Source organism: Antennarius striatus, chromosome 3, assembly GCF_040054535.1.
Source record: "Antennarius striatus isolate MH-2024 chromosome 3, ASM4005453v1, whole genome shotgun sequence".
Lineage (NCBI taxonomy): Eukaryota > Metazoa > Chordata > Actinopteri > Lophiiformes > Antennariidae > Antennarius > Antennarius striatus.
The window spans coordinates 14,988,428-15,003,718 of record NC_090778.1 but is presented as its reverse complement, the minus strand read 5'-3'; the positions used below and the strand labels follow the sequence as shown (position 1 = coordinate 15,003,718).

The 15,291-nt window shown below is 38.7% G+C and overlaps 1 protein-coding gene across 2 annotated transcripts; it reads left to right on the top strand.

Moving 5' to 3' along the window:
* The first annotated feature begins 306 nt into the window (after window positions 1–306).
* On the top strand, window positions 307–15,133 carry mccc2 (methylcrotonyl-CoA carboxylase subunit 2). Of its 2 annotated transcripts, none has more exons than XM_068310477.1 (17): window positions 307–522; window positions 1,762–1,828; window positions 2,384–2,468; window positions 3,028–3,129; window positions 3,415–3,542; window positions 3,638–3,750; window positions 4,635–4,748; window positions 4,999–5,063; window positions 7,155–7,254; window positions 7,333–7,428; window positions 9,214–9,286; window positions 9,375–9,451; window positions 11,076–11,142; window positions 11,333–11,489; window positions 11,889–12,003; window positions 12,622–12,707; window positions 14,795–15,133. In XM_068310477.1, the coding sequence occupies exons 1-17, from the start codon at window positions 391–393 to the stop codon at window positions 14,910–14,912; spliced, it is 1,695 nt and encodes a 564-aa protein (XP_068166578.1). In that variant the 5' UTR covers window positions 307–390; the 3' UTR covers window positions 14,913–15,133. The 2 variants fall into 2 exon arrangements, with proteins under 2 accessions (XP_068166578.1, XP_068166579.1); XM_068310478.1 differs by lacking the exon at window positions 307–522 and adding an exon at window positions 967–1,038.
* Window positions 15,134–15,291: the final 158 nt, after the last annotated feature.

Below are 15,291 nucleotides of genomic sequence, written 5' to 3'. Positions count from 1 at the left end.
ATCATATTATAAAATAAGATAATCCTTTATTGTCCCACAGTGGGGAAATTTGTATTATGCAACTTGAAGACTCTGCAAGTCTCTTTGTACATACTTTAAATACTTATGTATCATTAGATTTAACTCTGTTCCGATTTAAACAGTCTTTAGCTGTTGGAGTCACTATTACAGTATGTTTATTGTTTCATTGTGTGTTTTTCATTTATCGACTGATAAGGCCTGACTTTCCCCTCTGGGACTGTAATGGTATGTCTCACCATCACCAGCAGGTGGCGGTACCGCTCTTCTTTCCTGCTACACGAAACATTGAAGAAGAACGCAGCCGCCTGCGGGGGTCGTCTGTGGGTTTGCTGCTGCCGCTAGACGCTAGCACTGAACGTCAGCACTAAAATGCTTCTACGGTCGGCAAGAACGTGGTCGCTTTGTTGCAGACATGTATTTTTGACCGGCTCAAGGTCTTATCATGCTGATAAAATAGCCCGACTCGGCTCCCAGCCGGATAAACAGTCTGTTGAATATCAGGTAGGCTACTAATACTACTAATGTGAGATAGTGAGTCTTCTTGATGCTAATGCCAACAACTTGAAACACAATGAGACAGGTCACGTCATGAGTAGATGACCCGTAAAGTGTTAGTTTTTATTTAGTTTCACCCCCAATGTCAAAACCTTGTGCGCCACATCTCAGTTGAGGCCAGCTGTTTAGTTTCTACAGCAGTGCAAATACAAATGCAAATACAGTACAATGCAGTACAATTCAGCCACTACAGACACTTCAATCTACCCATGCCTAACTAGGCCTGTTTGTTTATGTCTATTTATTCCTATGCCTATTCATGCCTTTTTATTTGTATATTCTTGATAGGTTATTTATTACTCTTTCTATTTGGTGTTAGTACTACTTTTGATGTGCTCGTGGTTTCTGTGTGCTTTTTCTGTGTTTTTGTGTACTCACTGTGCTGTGTGTAGTGCGACGGAGAATTCAATTTCCCTGACGGAACCTCCTTAAGGGACCAATAAAGTTCGACTCTCACTCAATGTAAATGTTTCTTCCTCTAAGTACATCTGAGCTCAACCACTATAAAACCTGATTTGTAGAAAGCTTCATAACATGACGGTCTCTCCCCTCGAAATCAGATCATATTTCTCTACACGCTCATGGTCATCTTTAAATTACCAACACAAACATCTCATGAGTGGTGGTGTATAGACACGACTATGTTGGTCAATGGTTCTTGTCAGTCATTGCTAAGGACAACTGAGGAACCAAAGGAAAACTATGTTTGACTCAGAAAGCAAGGTACTTCTTGGACACAAGGTCGTTGTTGGTTCATTTCTTATCTTCTGGCAGCTCAAGGACCAAACGTACCCATGTGTCCATCAGACAGCTTTATGCATGAGTCTCACCGCCACAGTCAGGTGTATCAAAGTCCGAATATAACATTAATAGATATTAGTTATATAATGTAAGGGTATTTTCATTTTCTTCAACCAGGTTAGTGATTGGCGGCTGCCTTTCTTTGCCTTTCTCAGTATTTGGAAATGGAGGTTCTTGTATAATCGGTGATGATTGGATTAAAATATACAATACACTGATACGCAAGGAAGTCTCAGTGCTATGCATGATATTTCTCCATTTTGTGGCCAAAGTATTGAAAAGCTTTTTCTGCAGTATGAGATTGAATTTTCCCTACCAGTATGTTTGCTGGACTTGTTCCATTCATTAGTTTCTTAATGTGATTCTGTTGTTCATCTTCTTCAGGAGAATTATGAGCGAATGGGGGTTCTCGTCAATGAACTGAAAAAGCTGACAGAAAAGATTAAACTGGGTAAGTAATAACAGGTGAACAATCACATACTACACTTACGTTGTTAAAGGAATTTGTTTGATGGATGAAACCAAATGGAGGGAGCAATATTTTCAAAGAATTCAACCAAGTCAGGGTACCTGACCTGACAGTAATGTTTCCTGATTGTAGGTATATCTTTAAAAGGAACAGGAGACAGAATGTTTGTGTGTCATTTATCCCAAGTAAGTGGGAACCCGTGCACTGCATCAAAAGTTTGACTCCCCCCTCTCCCAGCTGCAGTGGGAGATTTCTGTTATAGTCACTGAAGTCTAAACAGAACTTGGCCTAACCAAGGCCACCATGCTCATAAGCTCTGTAAACCTTGCAAGTCACATTTTTATAGCATAGTTCTTTGTACTCCCCGGACTTCAAGTCATTGATGTTTTGTAACTACAGTCTGTCTCATGACAGGATTAATTATTATTTATTTCTCATTGGATATGATCTTTTTATTGTAACTTTGACAAGTACTATTGTATTGATTTTTTACAATGAGCTAGGCAAAATGTTAACATTTTATATTTTTTATTCCAGGTGGGGGAGTGAAGGCCAGGACACTTCATACTTCTCGTGGGAAGCTCCTGCCTAGAGAGCGTATAGACCGCCTGTTGGATCCAGGGTAAAGTAAAACCTCTGTAAAGTAAAACCTGAAATGTACATTTTTTTAACCTTACCTTTTTTTTTTAAACCTTTGGCAATTTATCTTTTACTTTTGTACCGTTTCAAGTTGTTCAATGGACTTGAAAGGTTTGAATTTCAATATCACACAACAGAGTATGTTCACTATTCAATTGTATGGCTTCAGGGTATTTAACAACTGCAGTGTTGTTAAATGGGCAGACGTTGTCATCACCTCATCAAACTGTAATATTAGTGAATTGTGGCATTAAAATCATTCAGGTGAAAAGCAACAGAATTGCAGCTGCCAAATGTAGTAAGACCAACTCGTAAAACACCCAGCTGTGAAGTTTTACATTACAAACCTTAAAATACCACTGCCCCATCATTCAGTTATTAAGTTGGTTAGCTGTGGACTTTTATCGTTCTCTTGGAAAAATTGTTTCAAAAATGTTCGAGACAACCTTTTTTTTTTTTTCCAGAATGTAAAGATTTAAATTTAGAAGAATTTGTCTGTTATTTTTTGCGGCTCATTACATTACAGGGTTTTTTTTTCCCAGGGCCCCTTTCTTGGAATTATCTCAGTTTGCAGCTTACGAGTTGTATGGAAAAGAAGAAGTCCCAGCAGGGGGCATACTGACTGGAATCGGGCGGGTTTCAGGGTAAATACATCATGTTTACCTGTTTATCCTGTGCAAGGTGATACCTATAAAACATACATTTTAGTGGGATATGACTGTGTGTCTGAGTGTTTGTTTGTCTATGTGTGGCTCCAACTCCCTGACCCGTAACAGCGGATGAAGCTGTTGAAAATGGATAGATGTTCTTCTGTAAAAATGCCACAAAATTAAATAACATGTTAGGATTTCTTTTTTTTATTTTATTGTAGCCAATTAGATTTCTCTGTTGTTAGTCCAGGTGTTACATATTATTTTCATTTCCCATAGGGTGGAATGTGTCATTGTTGCAAATGATGCTACTGTCAAAGGCGGAACGTACTACCCTGTTACCGTGAAGAAACACCTCCGTGCACAAGAAATAGCTCAGCAGAACCATTTGCCTTGTATTTACTTGGGTGAGTTTTCCAGTCTTTGGGCGAACAACACATTTGTAAAATAAACACATTTCAATTTGTGACCACTAGTATTTTGATGTTCTTGACTTCTTCAGTGGATTCAGGAGGGGCCAATCTACCCAGACAAGCTGATGTCTTTCCAGACAGAGATCACTTTGGTCGCATTTTCTACAATCAGGCCAGGCTGTCTTCAGAGGGAATCGCACAGGTGAGGTTTTTTTTCTGCGTGGTTACATTTTATTTAACATGTCAAACACATTTATTTGTAGGAGCGTGTAAATGTATAGCAAAGAGGTTGGTGAGTTTTTCCAAATTAACCAAGCTGCCTTAACATATTCATCACTTCATCTGTCTGTTGGGAGCCGTTTTCCGTCTTGGTATTGACGTCTAAAGGAGAGTCATCCTTGTGTTGTGTTGTGAAGCAAAACAAAAATGAGTCAGTTTGTTTGGGAGCTGATTAAAGCAGTGGAGAAGTCAGGTTGCAGTTCTTGCAGTAGACCCAGGGGTGATAAACAGCAGAATATATTCATCCTCCTCCACCAAACTGAATACTATTTATTCAAACTGGTTTTGTTTCTCATAATGATTAAACTGATGTATTTATTCAGGGTGTTTTCCATCTGGGGTAGCTATTTATTTTCTTAGATTTTCTCTTATCTAAATTTAGTCTGACACAGATTTACAACCAGATTGCTATAATATACATTTGCAATTCTAGCTTCCAGTGCCTATTACACTGTTATTCACTCACTGGCTGCCAATGACGTCTCTTGATGTCAATTACGTTTTTCATCAGGGAGAGCTGGGGGGGCGATCAGTTAGAGCTTGTCAGTGATAATCAGGCTTCTAATCGTGGAATTTACAGAACAGAGGATGGAAGACGGAGAAGTTGTAGTACCTTACGATACAACAAAGTTTGCGTATGTCGGTGTTGCTTTGAGTGAAGCATCTTGTGATCAGTCAAGAATAGAAAAACATCGATAAATGTCAGAGACAGTCCGCCGATCCGCTGATGGAGATCAGTTGCTACAAACGGCTGGCAGCCAATGAGTTAATAATCAGTAAGTGTTTTATTTTTCTGGACTCCTTCAGATTGCTGTTGTGATGGGATCCTGTACTGCTGGGGGAGCATATGTGCCTGCCATGGCAGACGAGAGCATCATTGTGCGGAAGCAAGGGACCATCTTCCTGGGAGGACCTCCTCTGGTTTGTTGTTTCTGTACGGTGTTAAAGAATAGGCTGAAGGTTGCAGCAGTTTACTGGCTTATAATCGTCACATTGAGGCAAACATCATAAATGAAGTAAACATATGATTTACTGATGTTGTTGACCTTTGTATCAGTAATATCAGTCCAGCTCCACACTAAGTCATGAAGCACCAGAAGCATAGACCAGTTTACAGTATTTTCACGTCTGTTGTTTCTATTGAAGAATGTCCATGTCTCTGTGCTGGCAGGTCAAAGCCGCCACTGGGGAAGAAGTTTCTGCAGAGGACCTCGGGGGTGCTGATCTTCATTGCAAGTACGGATTAACAGTATTTTTCAAGGGGAGGGACATTTTTTTTTGAAAATTAGGATATCCTTACCAATGACCCTTAAAGGGACAGATTCCACTGGAGCATTTCATTGGTGAGCCTTTTTCTCTGTCACCTGATACCCATTATGTTTGTGCAAGAACGAATTTGCATAAAATGCATTAAATGGCCAACTTCATCAAGTCCACCATACCAGTTTTCATCACACTAAAATGCTGCAGAACTGGAACAAAAACAAGTTGCGTTAAAGCCGGGTTTTGGGGATTTGCTGTGTTCAAATACTAATTTATATATAGAAGAAATATCAAAATCAGATATTGCCTGCTTGCCTGTGGACGTTTTGATACTGATTCAATCCAGATATCAGATGCGAGGTCTGATTTCTTCTTTCATCACATATATTGATTTTTAATTCCACGTTTCATAAAACAACAGGGAAAAAAACACAAGACTGTTTTTCATATGAAGGTTATATCTCAGCCCTACAAAGGTTCTTGCTGCCATTCGTCACTGTGCCTAGACTTAAGCCCATTTGGTATTTATTGAAAGTGTTGGAGAGTCAAAAGGCAACTGTACTGCTCATTTTCAGAAGATGAATGACTGATGATAGTTTTGGAATAGATCTTTATTGTTAGACAGGTTTGGACCAAGGCCAGGTTTTGTTACATACCTCTTCAAAGTGGTGATGTATTGAAATTGTCAGTGTTTGTGTGTTCGTCCGTCCATTCATCCGGCTGTTTGTCTGTCCACCAAACATCTTCACAACCGTTGCAGATAGAAAGATGAAACAAAAATAACATTATTCGGGCAGCAAAGGGGATGAAAATGAGATGATGACCTTGACCTTGAGAAAGCTAGGTAAATTTCAACTTTTGTACACTCAGATGACTATGACTATGAATGACTCAGCAACTGGATTAAGATAGAAAGACAAGGGAGAAGGCCAGTGTGAGAAAGACCATAGATCAAAGCACTAGCTTTGATGTCTGCCATATTAAAACCAGTCAGAGACACAGCAAGAGGTGGGGGTGGGATTTTAATAACCAGATTGACTGAATCCCATGGCAGGCAGGACTACTCTTGGAATATTTGAAGTGGATTATACCACAAGGACACACATGATGTAGTTTAGTGAGTTAGAGGACGGTGGACTGGTAAATCTGTGGAAACACAATTATTGTTGAAATTGAAACTTTGATTTTGTTATAAAATGTAGACAAATGTGTCACGTTCTTCAGAGGTTGAAGCAGTGAATAGTGGGATGGAGAGGGTTTGCCTACTGTTCAAGGATATTTAACTGATGGCTTTGGTTTGTGGCGAAACGCTGTTTCTATATTTTTCTTATGTGAAACAAGGCACGTTTTTCAGATGGATCAAAATTCTGATTCTTTTCCAACTACCTTTCAAAATTCAACTGAGCCTAAACATAGTTGATGCAAATAATTACATCTGGGAGGCATTTATTTTTTCATTACTGTACTTGTTTTTTGCTTTAACTTTGTAAACACAATCAACCGGGAGAAAGTAGAAAACCCAATTTTTGAATATTCAGTCATCGTTAATTAGTTAAACTGCACTCCATTCATATTGTTCTCTCTGTCAATAAGCGTTGAAAGTTATACAATCATCTGCAAACTTTGGTTTCCACAAGGTTGAAGAACAGAACTTTTCAAAAGTTTTGCATAGCATTTAATGTAGTAGGTTGTTGGTTGTGCATGAATTTTGAAATCTCTGAATGGTCATCAGTTAAGTGGAAAAATCAATCATCATACTTTTATTTTTTCCCAAAAATTTTTTTCTAACATGTGCCTTGAGGCATTGCAGTACAGTATTACTGCCAGAAGGGGGAGATTCAGAACCACTGTTAACATAACACTTCATAGGTCATGGTACACTAATGTGCCCTGTCAATATATGGCCGAGATAATGTCGAGTCAGAGACATGCGAACTGAGGTCTTTTGAAGTAAAGTTACTTGAGGGTAATCCCATGTTTGTGTAATACACAGATGAATGTAGTTGTGACCATGGTGTTGGCGTCGGAGGTTCTCTATTTTGATTTTTTTTATTTGTTTTACAGAAAATCTGGCGTGACTGACCACTATGCTCTAGATGACAACCATGCTCTGCATTTAGCAAGAAAGGCAGTAAGAAGCCTCAACTACAGGAAAAATATTGAGGTCGGTCCAATGATGATAGTTTAGAATTGTGTTTTATTGTCTTTCTGTTGACTTGTAATCTGTTTCTATTTTGTTTAGGTCACCATAGAACCATCTGAGCCCCCACTTTTTCCTGCAGATGAACTCTATGGCATAGTTGGAGATAACTTAAAACGCAACTTTGATGTCAGAGAGGTATTTTTTCTAGTTTCCATACATTAGCATTAATTAGCTGTATTTCAGGGGAAACACCTTCTAATATATTTACAAGTTACTTCACATTAATTCACATTGTGTGAATGATCATCACATCAACACTGCATTTGTGCATTAAATAGGTAACACACACTAATGATGCTACTGCTGCTAGTAGCAGGTTCAGTGTGGGTTAAAAATATGAAACGTGGTTAATAGCAGCAATCATCGAACAATACGTGATCTGAGCTTTGTTCCAAAATGCTCAAAATGGCAACTGTCTCACAAAGGAAGCCTGAGAAGCAGCAATGTTCTAACTCCAAGGAAGATGAATCCTCTGTCACTACCAGAGGTGTTAATTTGTTGGTTACTGCATCTGATCCGGCAGAGTTTTGATGGATCACAACCACAGAGTGAAGAGCAGCAGGAAGAGGTGTAGATGAACTGTTGAGGAGTAGGGAATCATAGGGGGAGAGCGTGAATAAATCTGTGTGTGTGTGTGTGTGTGTGTGTGTGTGTGTGTGTGTGTGTGTGTGTGTGTGTGTGTGTGTGTGTGTGTGTGTGTGTGTGTGTGTGTGTGTGTGTGTGTGTGTGTCATAATGATGATAATGATTCAACTGATTCTGTGTCACTAACTGACCGATTCTATCCTATTCAGTCTGACATATTTAGAGTATAGTTGTTAGTTAGCGAATGTGCACTGAGACATTTTTGATGTTATTAAGATTAAATAAAAGTCAGCAAAGTGTCACGACTTACAGTTGATAATTTTTTTAGCATCATTAATGCTATTGGTTTTTTTTTCCTCATTTTGGGGGTATTAAAAAGAATTCAGAGGTCATTAAATTTGTAATTAAAGTTTATAGATACTTTGCTTGTCATTTTTGTGCTTATCAGAGCATTTAACAGTCATTTTATTGATTTGATGTAGCAACATCACCAGAAACCAAAATTTATAGGAAGCACGCACAATGTACTGTACATCTGAGATCTGTGGAACATTCTTGAGTAATCCACAGGAGCAAACGGCCAAAGTCAATCTTGTTTTTAACTCTCTGTCTGCAGATGTTCTCCCTTTGAAGCCTAAGCTTTTTATTGCTGATTTAGATGTGATTTTGTAACAATTACTGGTAAATCAAGGCATGTTCAATAGTTTTGGGGGTGATTAGCAGTGACAGTCCAGTTGGTACACACGATCAGCTGGCCTTTAAACAGGACTTTAACTGTGCATCTTTTAAATAATAGAAGTAAAACTGTTTAAAGCATCAGTCTGATGTTGATAGTCATGTATTATCTATTTATCCCATGGTCATCGGTACCATAGAGCTTCATTTATATCCAAACACCATAAGAAACAAATCAGTGAGTCTACTGTTCGCTGACTGATGGATGCTGTCATTACCGAGAACATTTACATAGTTTCTCTTGAGTTGATCGAACTTCGGTTGTCCTGCGCTTATAAATATTCACTCACCCTTAAATCTGGGCCTGAAAGCAGTCCCAGATAAATGCAGTATTTGTTGCTCTTTGACTTTTTCTTGAAAACTTTTCCTGATGTTCCAAAGCAAACCTACGATTCTCGGTACGTTGCCTTTTACAAAAATAGAAATCTTTGTTTTTGGCCCATTTAGGATAAGTGTCAGAATAGATATGCAAAAAAGAAACCCACACTCATTCTTGCAATGACAAAATAGAATAATGCTGCAGTGGCTCCTTTAACACAAATCAAGAAAGAAAATGACTGATTATTATTATTATTCACTTTTCCTCTTCATTTGGTTGCAGGTCATCGCCAGAATAGTGGATGGCAGTAAATTCGATGAATTCAAGGCTTTCTATGGAGACACACTTGTTACAGGTATGTAAAAAAAATATTTTGTTGTTACAACCCATAGAATGGGTTCTTTACTAACCTTTCTGTTTCTACATATATCTGATATGTGCAGGATTTTCAAGAATATTCGGCTACCCTGTGGGGATCATTGGCAACAACGGAGTTTTGTTTTCAGAGTCCGCGAAAAAGGTAAATATCGTTTGTATCAAGATTATTGACATGGTTAAAATGAATGTAGGCTAAAAATTTCTAATATGTTTTTTGAAATTGTGGAATGTTTTTCGGTTGCTTTCTGAAACATACAAAGTCATTGTGAAGTTTAAACTCTAGGATACCACGCAGGCAGACAACCCCCGTGTTCAGTCTAAAAAGATAGACTTCAAGATAATACTGAATTTCAAAGGAGAAAGTATTGAAATGGAAATGTGTAAGTGAAGTCTCTCAAATGTCAAGTATTTAATGCAGTGTGTTCTTCACTGGGATTTACTGCTCACAGCTCTGACTACCAAATAATTCTCTCCAGAGAGCTTGAGAGTCTGTAGAGGGTTTGTACTGACCTTTCACAGTCAAGGTGCCACGTTTATCTCATACAAGAGAGCTTTTTTTTCTTTTCTCATAAATGTTGTCATGAAAGGCTTTGTAATAACAGCGCATTAAAAAGAAAAAAGGATGATAGACAAGCATGACGTTGAGCTGGTATAATTCTTTAATATACAGGCAATACGCCGTAAATGGAGCTGAACTTGACGCAGGCTCAGGAAAGATGAGAAGCTGAACCTGTGATTATGGACTAATACGTTTTTCTATCGCGTTGAATTGAATTACAGGCTCCACCGTCATTGTTTGGTTAATTTTTTTAAGGTCTCGATTTGACAGAACATTCTGGATACCATCAGTGTAATTACTGTGGAAAAGGGACCGGCTCACTGCCTCTGATGCACACAGCATGTCCAAGAGAAATCAATACAGCACCTTTGATTTCAGATCCAGTCTTGTAACGTAAAGTCTATTTTGCAACTTGTTAAATTGTCAGAAGCTTTTGTCCTGATGTTTGTGAAAGGGAACAGAAAAATATTAGATTTCTGCTGTCCAGTGGCTGCGCTTTTGGAGTAAACTCATCAGTTTTCATGAAGTGACATTTCCTAGTAAGCAGCTATCTTTTACACTTGCGCCAACTTCTTTTTGCATTTTGCCATGCAAGGCAGGATGCTTCGCTGAAAACAGAGTCGACAGAGGTAACTGCCGTGATCAAATAAACACCTGAGAAATTCAGCAAGACAACGTATATGGAAATGGGCCATCTCCACGCTGTCAGCAGGCTTTTGTGCTTGTTTTCCCGCGCAATATCTTTTGGCAACTCTTGTGTTATGCAGTGTATTTTTCTGGCAAGGCTCTAGGCCATTCAGCTCCTCTGTAGTCAAAGTGAAATTTAAAAACCACAGTCGGTGTGAAATATATTGATCTTCTTCCCATGTTGATATATTTTGTTCCTGACTGGTCTCGACTCTCGTGACGATGTCGATTCAGGAGCCACACAGGACTACACACACACAGACACACTGAGTGCTCCATGGTTTGATACGCAGCTGTTAAAGTTACTGATCAAGCGTCCAGCTTGGTGTGAGGGAGGGGAGACACTTGTGACGCCGTGATGCATTTTGAGGAAGGTCACCGTTTTATTCCTGTTAACATTTTAAGGTTCACAGTAGAACAAACCATTCCCCATTTCATTTATCGTCTGCATGTTTTCTTTCCGGACATTTTTTTTGGGTGAGAATGTACAGTCACTAAGTTTTGAAATTTTGTTTTCCAGGGGACACATTTCATTGAACTATGTTGCCAACGAAACATCCCACTTATTTTTCTACAAAACATCACAGGTCAGTGTTGACCTGGGCTTGATTCATTCTCTTCCCTTTCACCTTATTTCATAGAAAACACAATAATTACTGGAATGTAGTATTACAGTACTTCAGTACTAACTCAGAATGTGTAATGGAGAACTCTAAACTTATGCATAATAAAAGGTAGAGTGATCAGTTTATTTTGACCCCCGCCCATCCATCGTAGGCTTCATGGTGGGGAGAGAGTATGAAGCCGGAGGAATTGCCAAGGATGGAGCGAAGATGGTGACTGCAGTCGCCTGTGCCAACGTACCCAAGATTACTGTCATCATCGGTGGATCTTATGGGGCAGGAAACTATGGCATGTGTGGCCGAGCCTACAGGTGTGGAGAGTTTAATCATCAGAAGTTAAAGATGCTGAAGTAGAAGCACAATCAACAACTGCAAACTGTTCAGAGAGAGTTGTATTTTTTTCAATTCTATAAAAAGGGTTTATTTTATAACAAAAACAAGCATTTTGATAAGAATTTATACATTTGGAAAATGTAAGCAGGATTGAGTTATTTCCTATTACATAAGTGGGACTTTTCTCCGCCTGAGCTCTCCTTAATCATATTTTGCTGTACTTGTCATCAGATTATTGGACTAAATTATGAGTATTTGATCTTCATTAGTGCAAGTCTGCATTATTTTTTTTAGTCTTAGATATTTGTGATTAATCTGACTATTGTGGCTCGACAAAGTAAGCAAATGAGTATGTCTTTACTGTATTTTCTTCTCAGCCCTCGATTCCTGTATATGTGGCCAAATTCCCGAATCTCTGTGATGGGCGGTGAACAGGCGGCGACTGTCCTGGCCACCATCACCAAAGATCAGAGGCAGCGTGAGGGAAAGGAGGTAAAGTTTAAGTTCCATCTTTCCATCTGTGCTTTACTGGGAAGGCTTACATTAGTTTTTATAGAAATAATTAAAATCACAAGGGACCGTTTGCATTGAGCAGCGCCACTTATATGGTGATAAAATGAAATTTTATGTATTTACCCCATTTATGTATGTTAAATGCTATAGTCATCCATTATAATTATTAGTGTGCAGACACCGAAAGGGAAGGTTTCTGTTTAACTAATGCTCTTTGCTTTGGATACTCTAGTATGTCTTGATTTTGAAGCGCAATGTTTTTTTAAGGTCTATTATGCGCGGTATTCACCTCTATATATGGTTGATAAGCTAAAAGCACTGAAAATTTCATAGCACTGATTTAATGTTTTCATCAGTTGCATTCTTTTCACAGTAATTTCCTGAATGTTCTCAAGCTGAGAAAAGTCTGTCAGATAAAGCAATGCACTTTCAGCCTTTTTTTTCTCTTTTCTGTAGAAATCAGACAACCTTCAAATGCTTTTTTTTTTTTTTTTTACCTATTTCTACATTTATATATTCTGTATATAATAGTTCATTTCAAAGGTTCATTTTAGTGGCACCAGCCAGGATCCTTTTGTTTCTATAATTTATTCACAGTTCACAGCAGAGCAGGAAGCTGCCATGAAAGCGCCGATAGTGAGACGATTTGAAGAGGAAGGCAGCCCTTACTACTCAAGTGCGAGGTGAGGTTTGGTCATCATGTGGTGATGTCACAATGCTTGGGTCAAACCATTTTGATCAGAAAGTAGGAGCGCTTGGGGAGGCTGTATCTCCACCAAAAATGGTAACATGACCCGCCCAATGCTGCCTCTGATTGGTTTTGTATTGCAAGGCCAACTAGGCAGTCAGAGACTGCAACATCCTGCGACACCCCTGAATTCAAAATTTTACCCTGACCAACTTTCATATCTCAGGGTCATTTAATAAAAGACCCATGATCCAACATGTAACTGGTGCCTTCTATTTGCCATGAGGTTTCAGAGATGTGTACCAAAAAAGATATAAAAGTGAAAATATGACCTTGACTTGGTTTTTCAAGGTTGTGATCTAATTTTGAGCACCCTGCTTCCCTGAATATAACACCTTTTGTTTCGTCTTTCTATCTTGATCTATGGTCTTACTCACAATGGCTTTCTCCCTCGTCTTTCTACCCGGTTCCTGAGAGTACAAAAGTTGAAATTTAACCTTCACCTAGTTTTCTCAAGGTCATCATCTCATTTTCATCCCTTTTGCCGCCCGAGTAATGTGCTTTTTATTTCATCTTTCTATCTGCAACGGTTGTGAAGATATTTTGTGGACTAATGGACGGACGAACAGACAGACAAACACACAAACACTGACAATTATATTACATCACAGCTTCACGGGATGTAATCACTATTTCTCACTACATACACTAAATCACTAAATCCATTACAGACAAGGAAGAGTCTGGATCCACACCACCCTCTACATGATAGTCAGAACGCCCCCCTAGGACCCACCAAATTTTTCCAAGAAATATCATTGGAAGCAATCCTAAATTTGATATGTGATCAGAATTACTAATTGATGCTATATATTTGCGGAGGGAACATGTTTCCCTTTGAATAACAATTATTCATTATGGAAGTGGACAAACCTGCATCTAATATTTTTTTCAGTTAATCAATAGTGCTGAGGACGTCAGGATGATGTTTATCATGTGTGTTTCTTCTCCATTTGATATCCTGTTGTTCCACTAATATGAACTATGCTGACTTTCATTTTGTCTTGTTAGCTTTTGTGATGGTGTTTGTGATCAGAGAACATTTCAGAAGATCAGCTACATTCATCACACGATGGAAAATAGTTTGTATGTTTTGCAGTAATGGGAAACAAGCAAATATTAAAATTAGGCTGATTCATAAACGAATGGTCCAAACTGATGTAGAAAATACAAATGGAGCATAAAACAGAACTCACACAATATTGCAGTGAATGTATTGATAAAAGTTAAAAGTCATGAGAGTGAAATTATTTCAAAGTTAATAAAATGCTAGAAAAGAGGAGCATGAATAACCATGTTTTTTCCTGCTGGATGTACAGTTAGTCATAAATTGGAATTATTAAAATATTTTTTTTAATGATAGCACTTTGGAGTTTCATAACTGTTGTTTCACTGAGTTAAAAGAACTTTAAGTCTCTGGTATTAAAAGCTGTGCTAAATACAGGTAGTCCCCAGCCTACGAACACAATTGGTAGTACCACAACGTAGCTTTCCTTTAGAGTGAAGGAAGTGGAGGAGGGAGGAGTTATTGTCAGTGAGAGACAGAGCTGTCATCAGATTGTAGCGCAACACAGCACTGTTGCTGGGCAGGAGTTGCAGCAGAAAGGGGAACTGTAGAAGTCGGATATAGCGACATGTGGTTGTTCGTATCTACGAATGTTTGTAAGTCAGATGTTCACATCTTAGCTACTTGTATTTGGTTCAATGTTTGGTCCTCGAGTCCTGTGAAGGTTCTCAGGACACAACAGGACTTGATCTTAGCTCACTCCTGTGCAGTGTGACCGTACAGCTCTGTCTGTGCAGTGCGAGCCAACTGGAAAAAAAAAAAAAATATATAAAAAATATATACAGTATATATATATATGTGTGTTGTATCTGAAGGTGCCTTTAGAATTCACACCTGATTTGTGAGCTTGTTAAGCGAAGGAGGAGCATTAACCGACAGACCTGTACGAGCCAAAGGCATCAGATGTGTGAGGAGGTGTGAGGAGCTCTCTATTAATTAGATGTGTTCTTTCACAGACTTTGGGATGACGGGATTATCGATCCTGCCGACACGCGTATGGTTTTAGGACTCAGCCTCAGCGCAACACTGAACGCACCAATGAAGAAGACGCGTTTCGGAGTTTTCAGGATGTAACGGTCATCCAGCTCTGACAGGTGTGGATCCTCGAAACTCGTGTTTCTAGATCCACTTGTGAGGCACCATCAGACCAACAAAGAACCGATGAAAGACGATCTTCCACTAATAACTTTTGATCTGTTGTTTATTATTGAAAATACTAAATTTGCTGTACTTTCAATGGATTAGATTATTTAAATGAAAACCTGTAAATGTGTACTGTATTAATAAAAATGTGGAAACAGGTGACGATTTTTTTTTATCCATGACCATCAACATCTGAGTGAAAAGAGGACCTGATGAGGAAAATCAGAGGAAACTAATTCTTCATAAGGGGGTGCTGTTTACCTATAAATATCCAGTTGTTCAGTATATAGACTCTAAAGGGAATATAGAA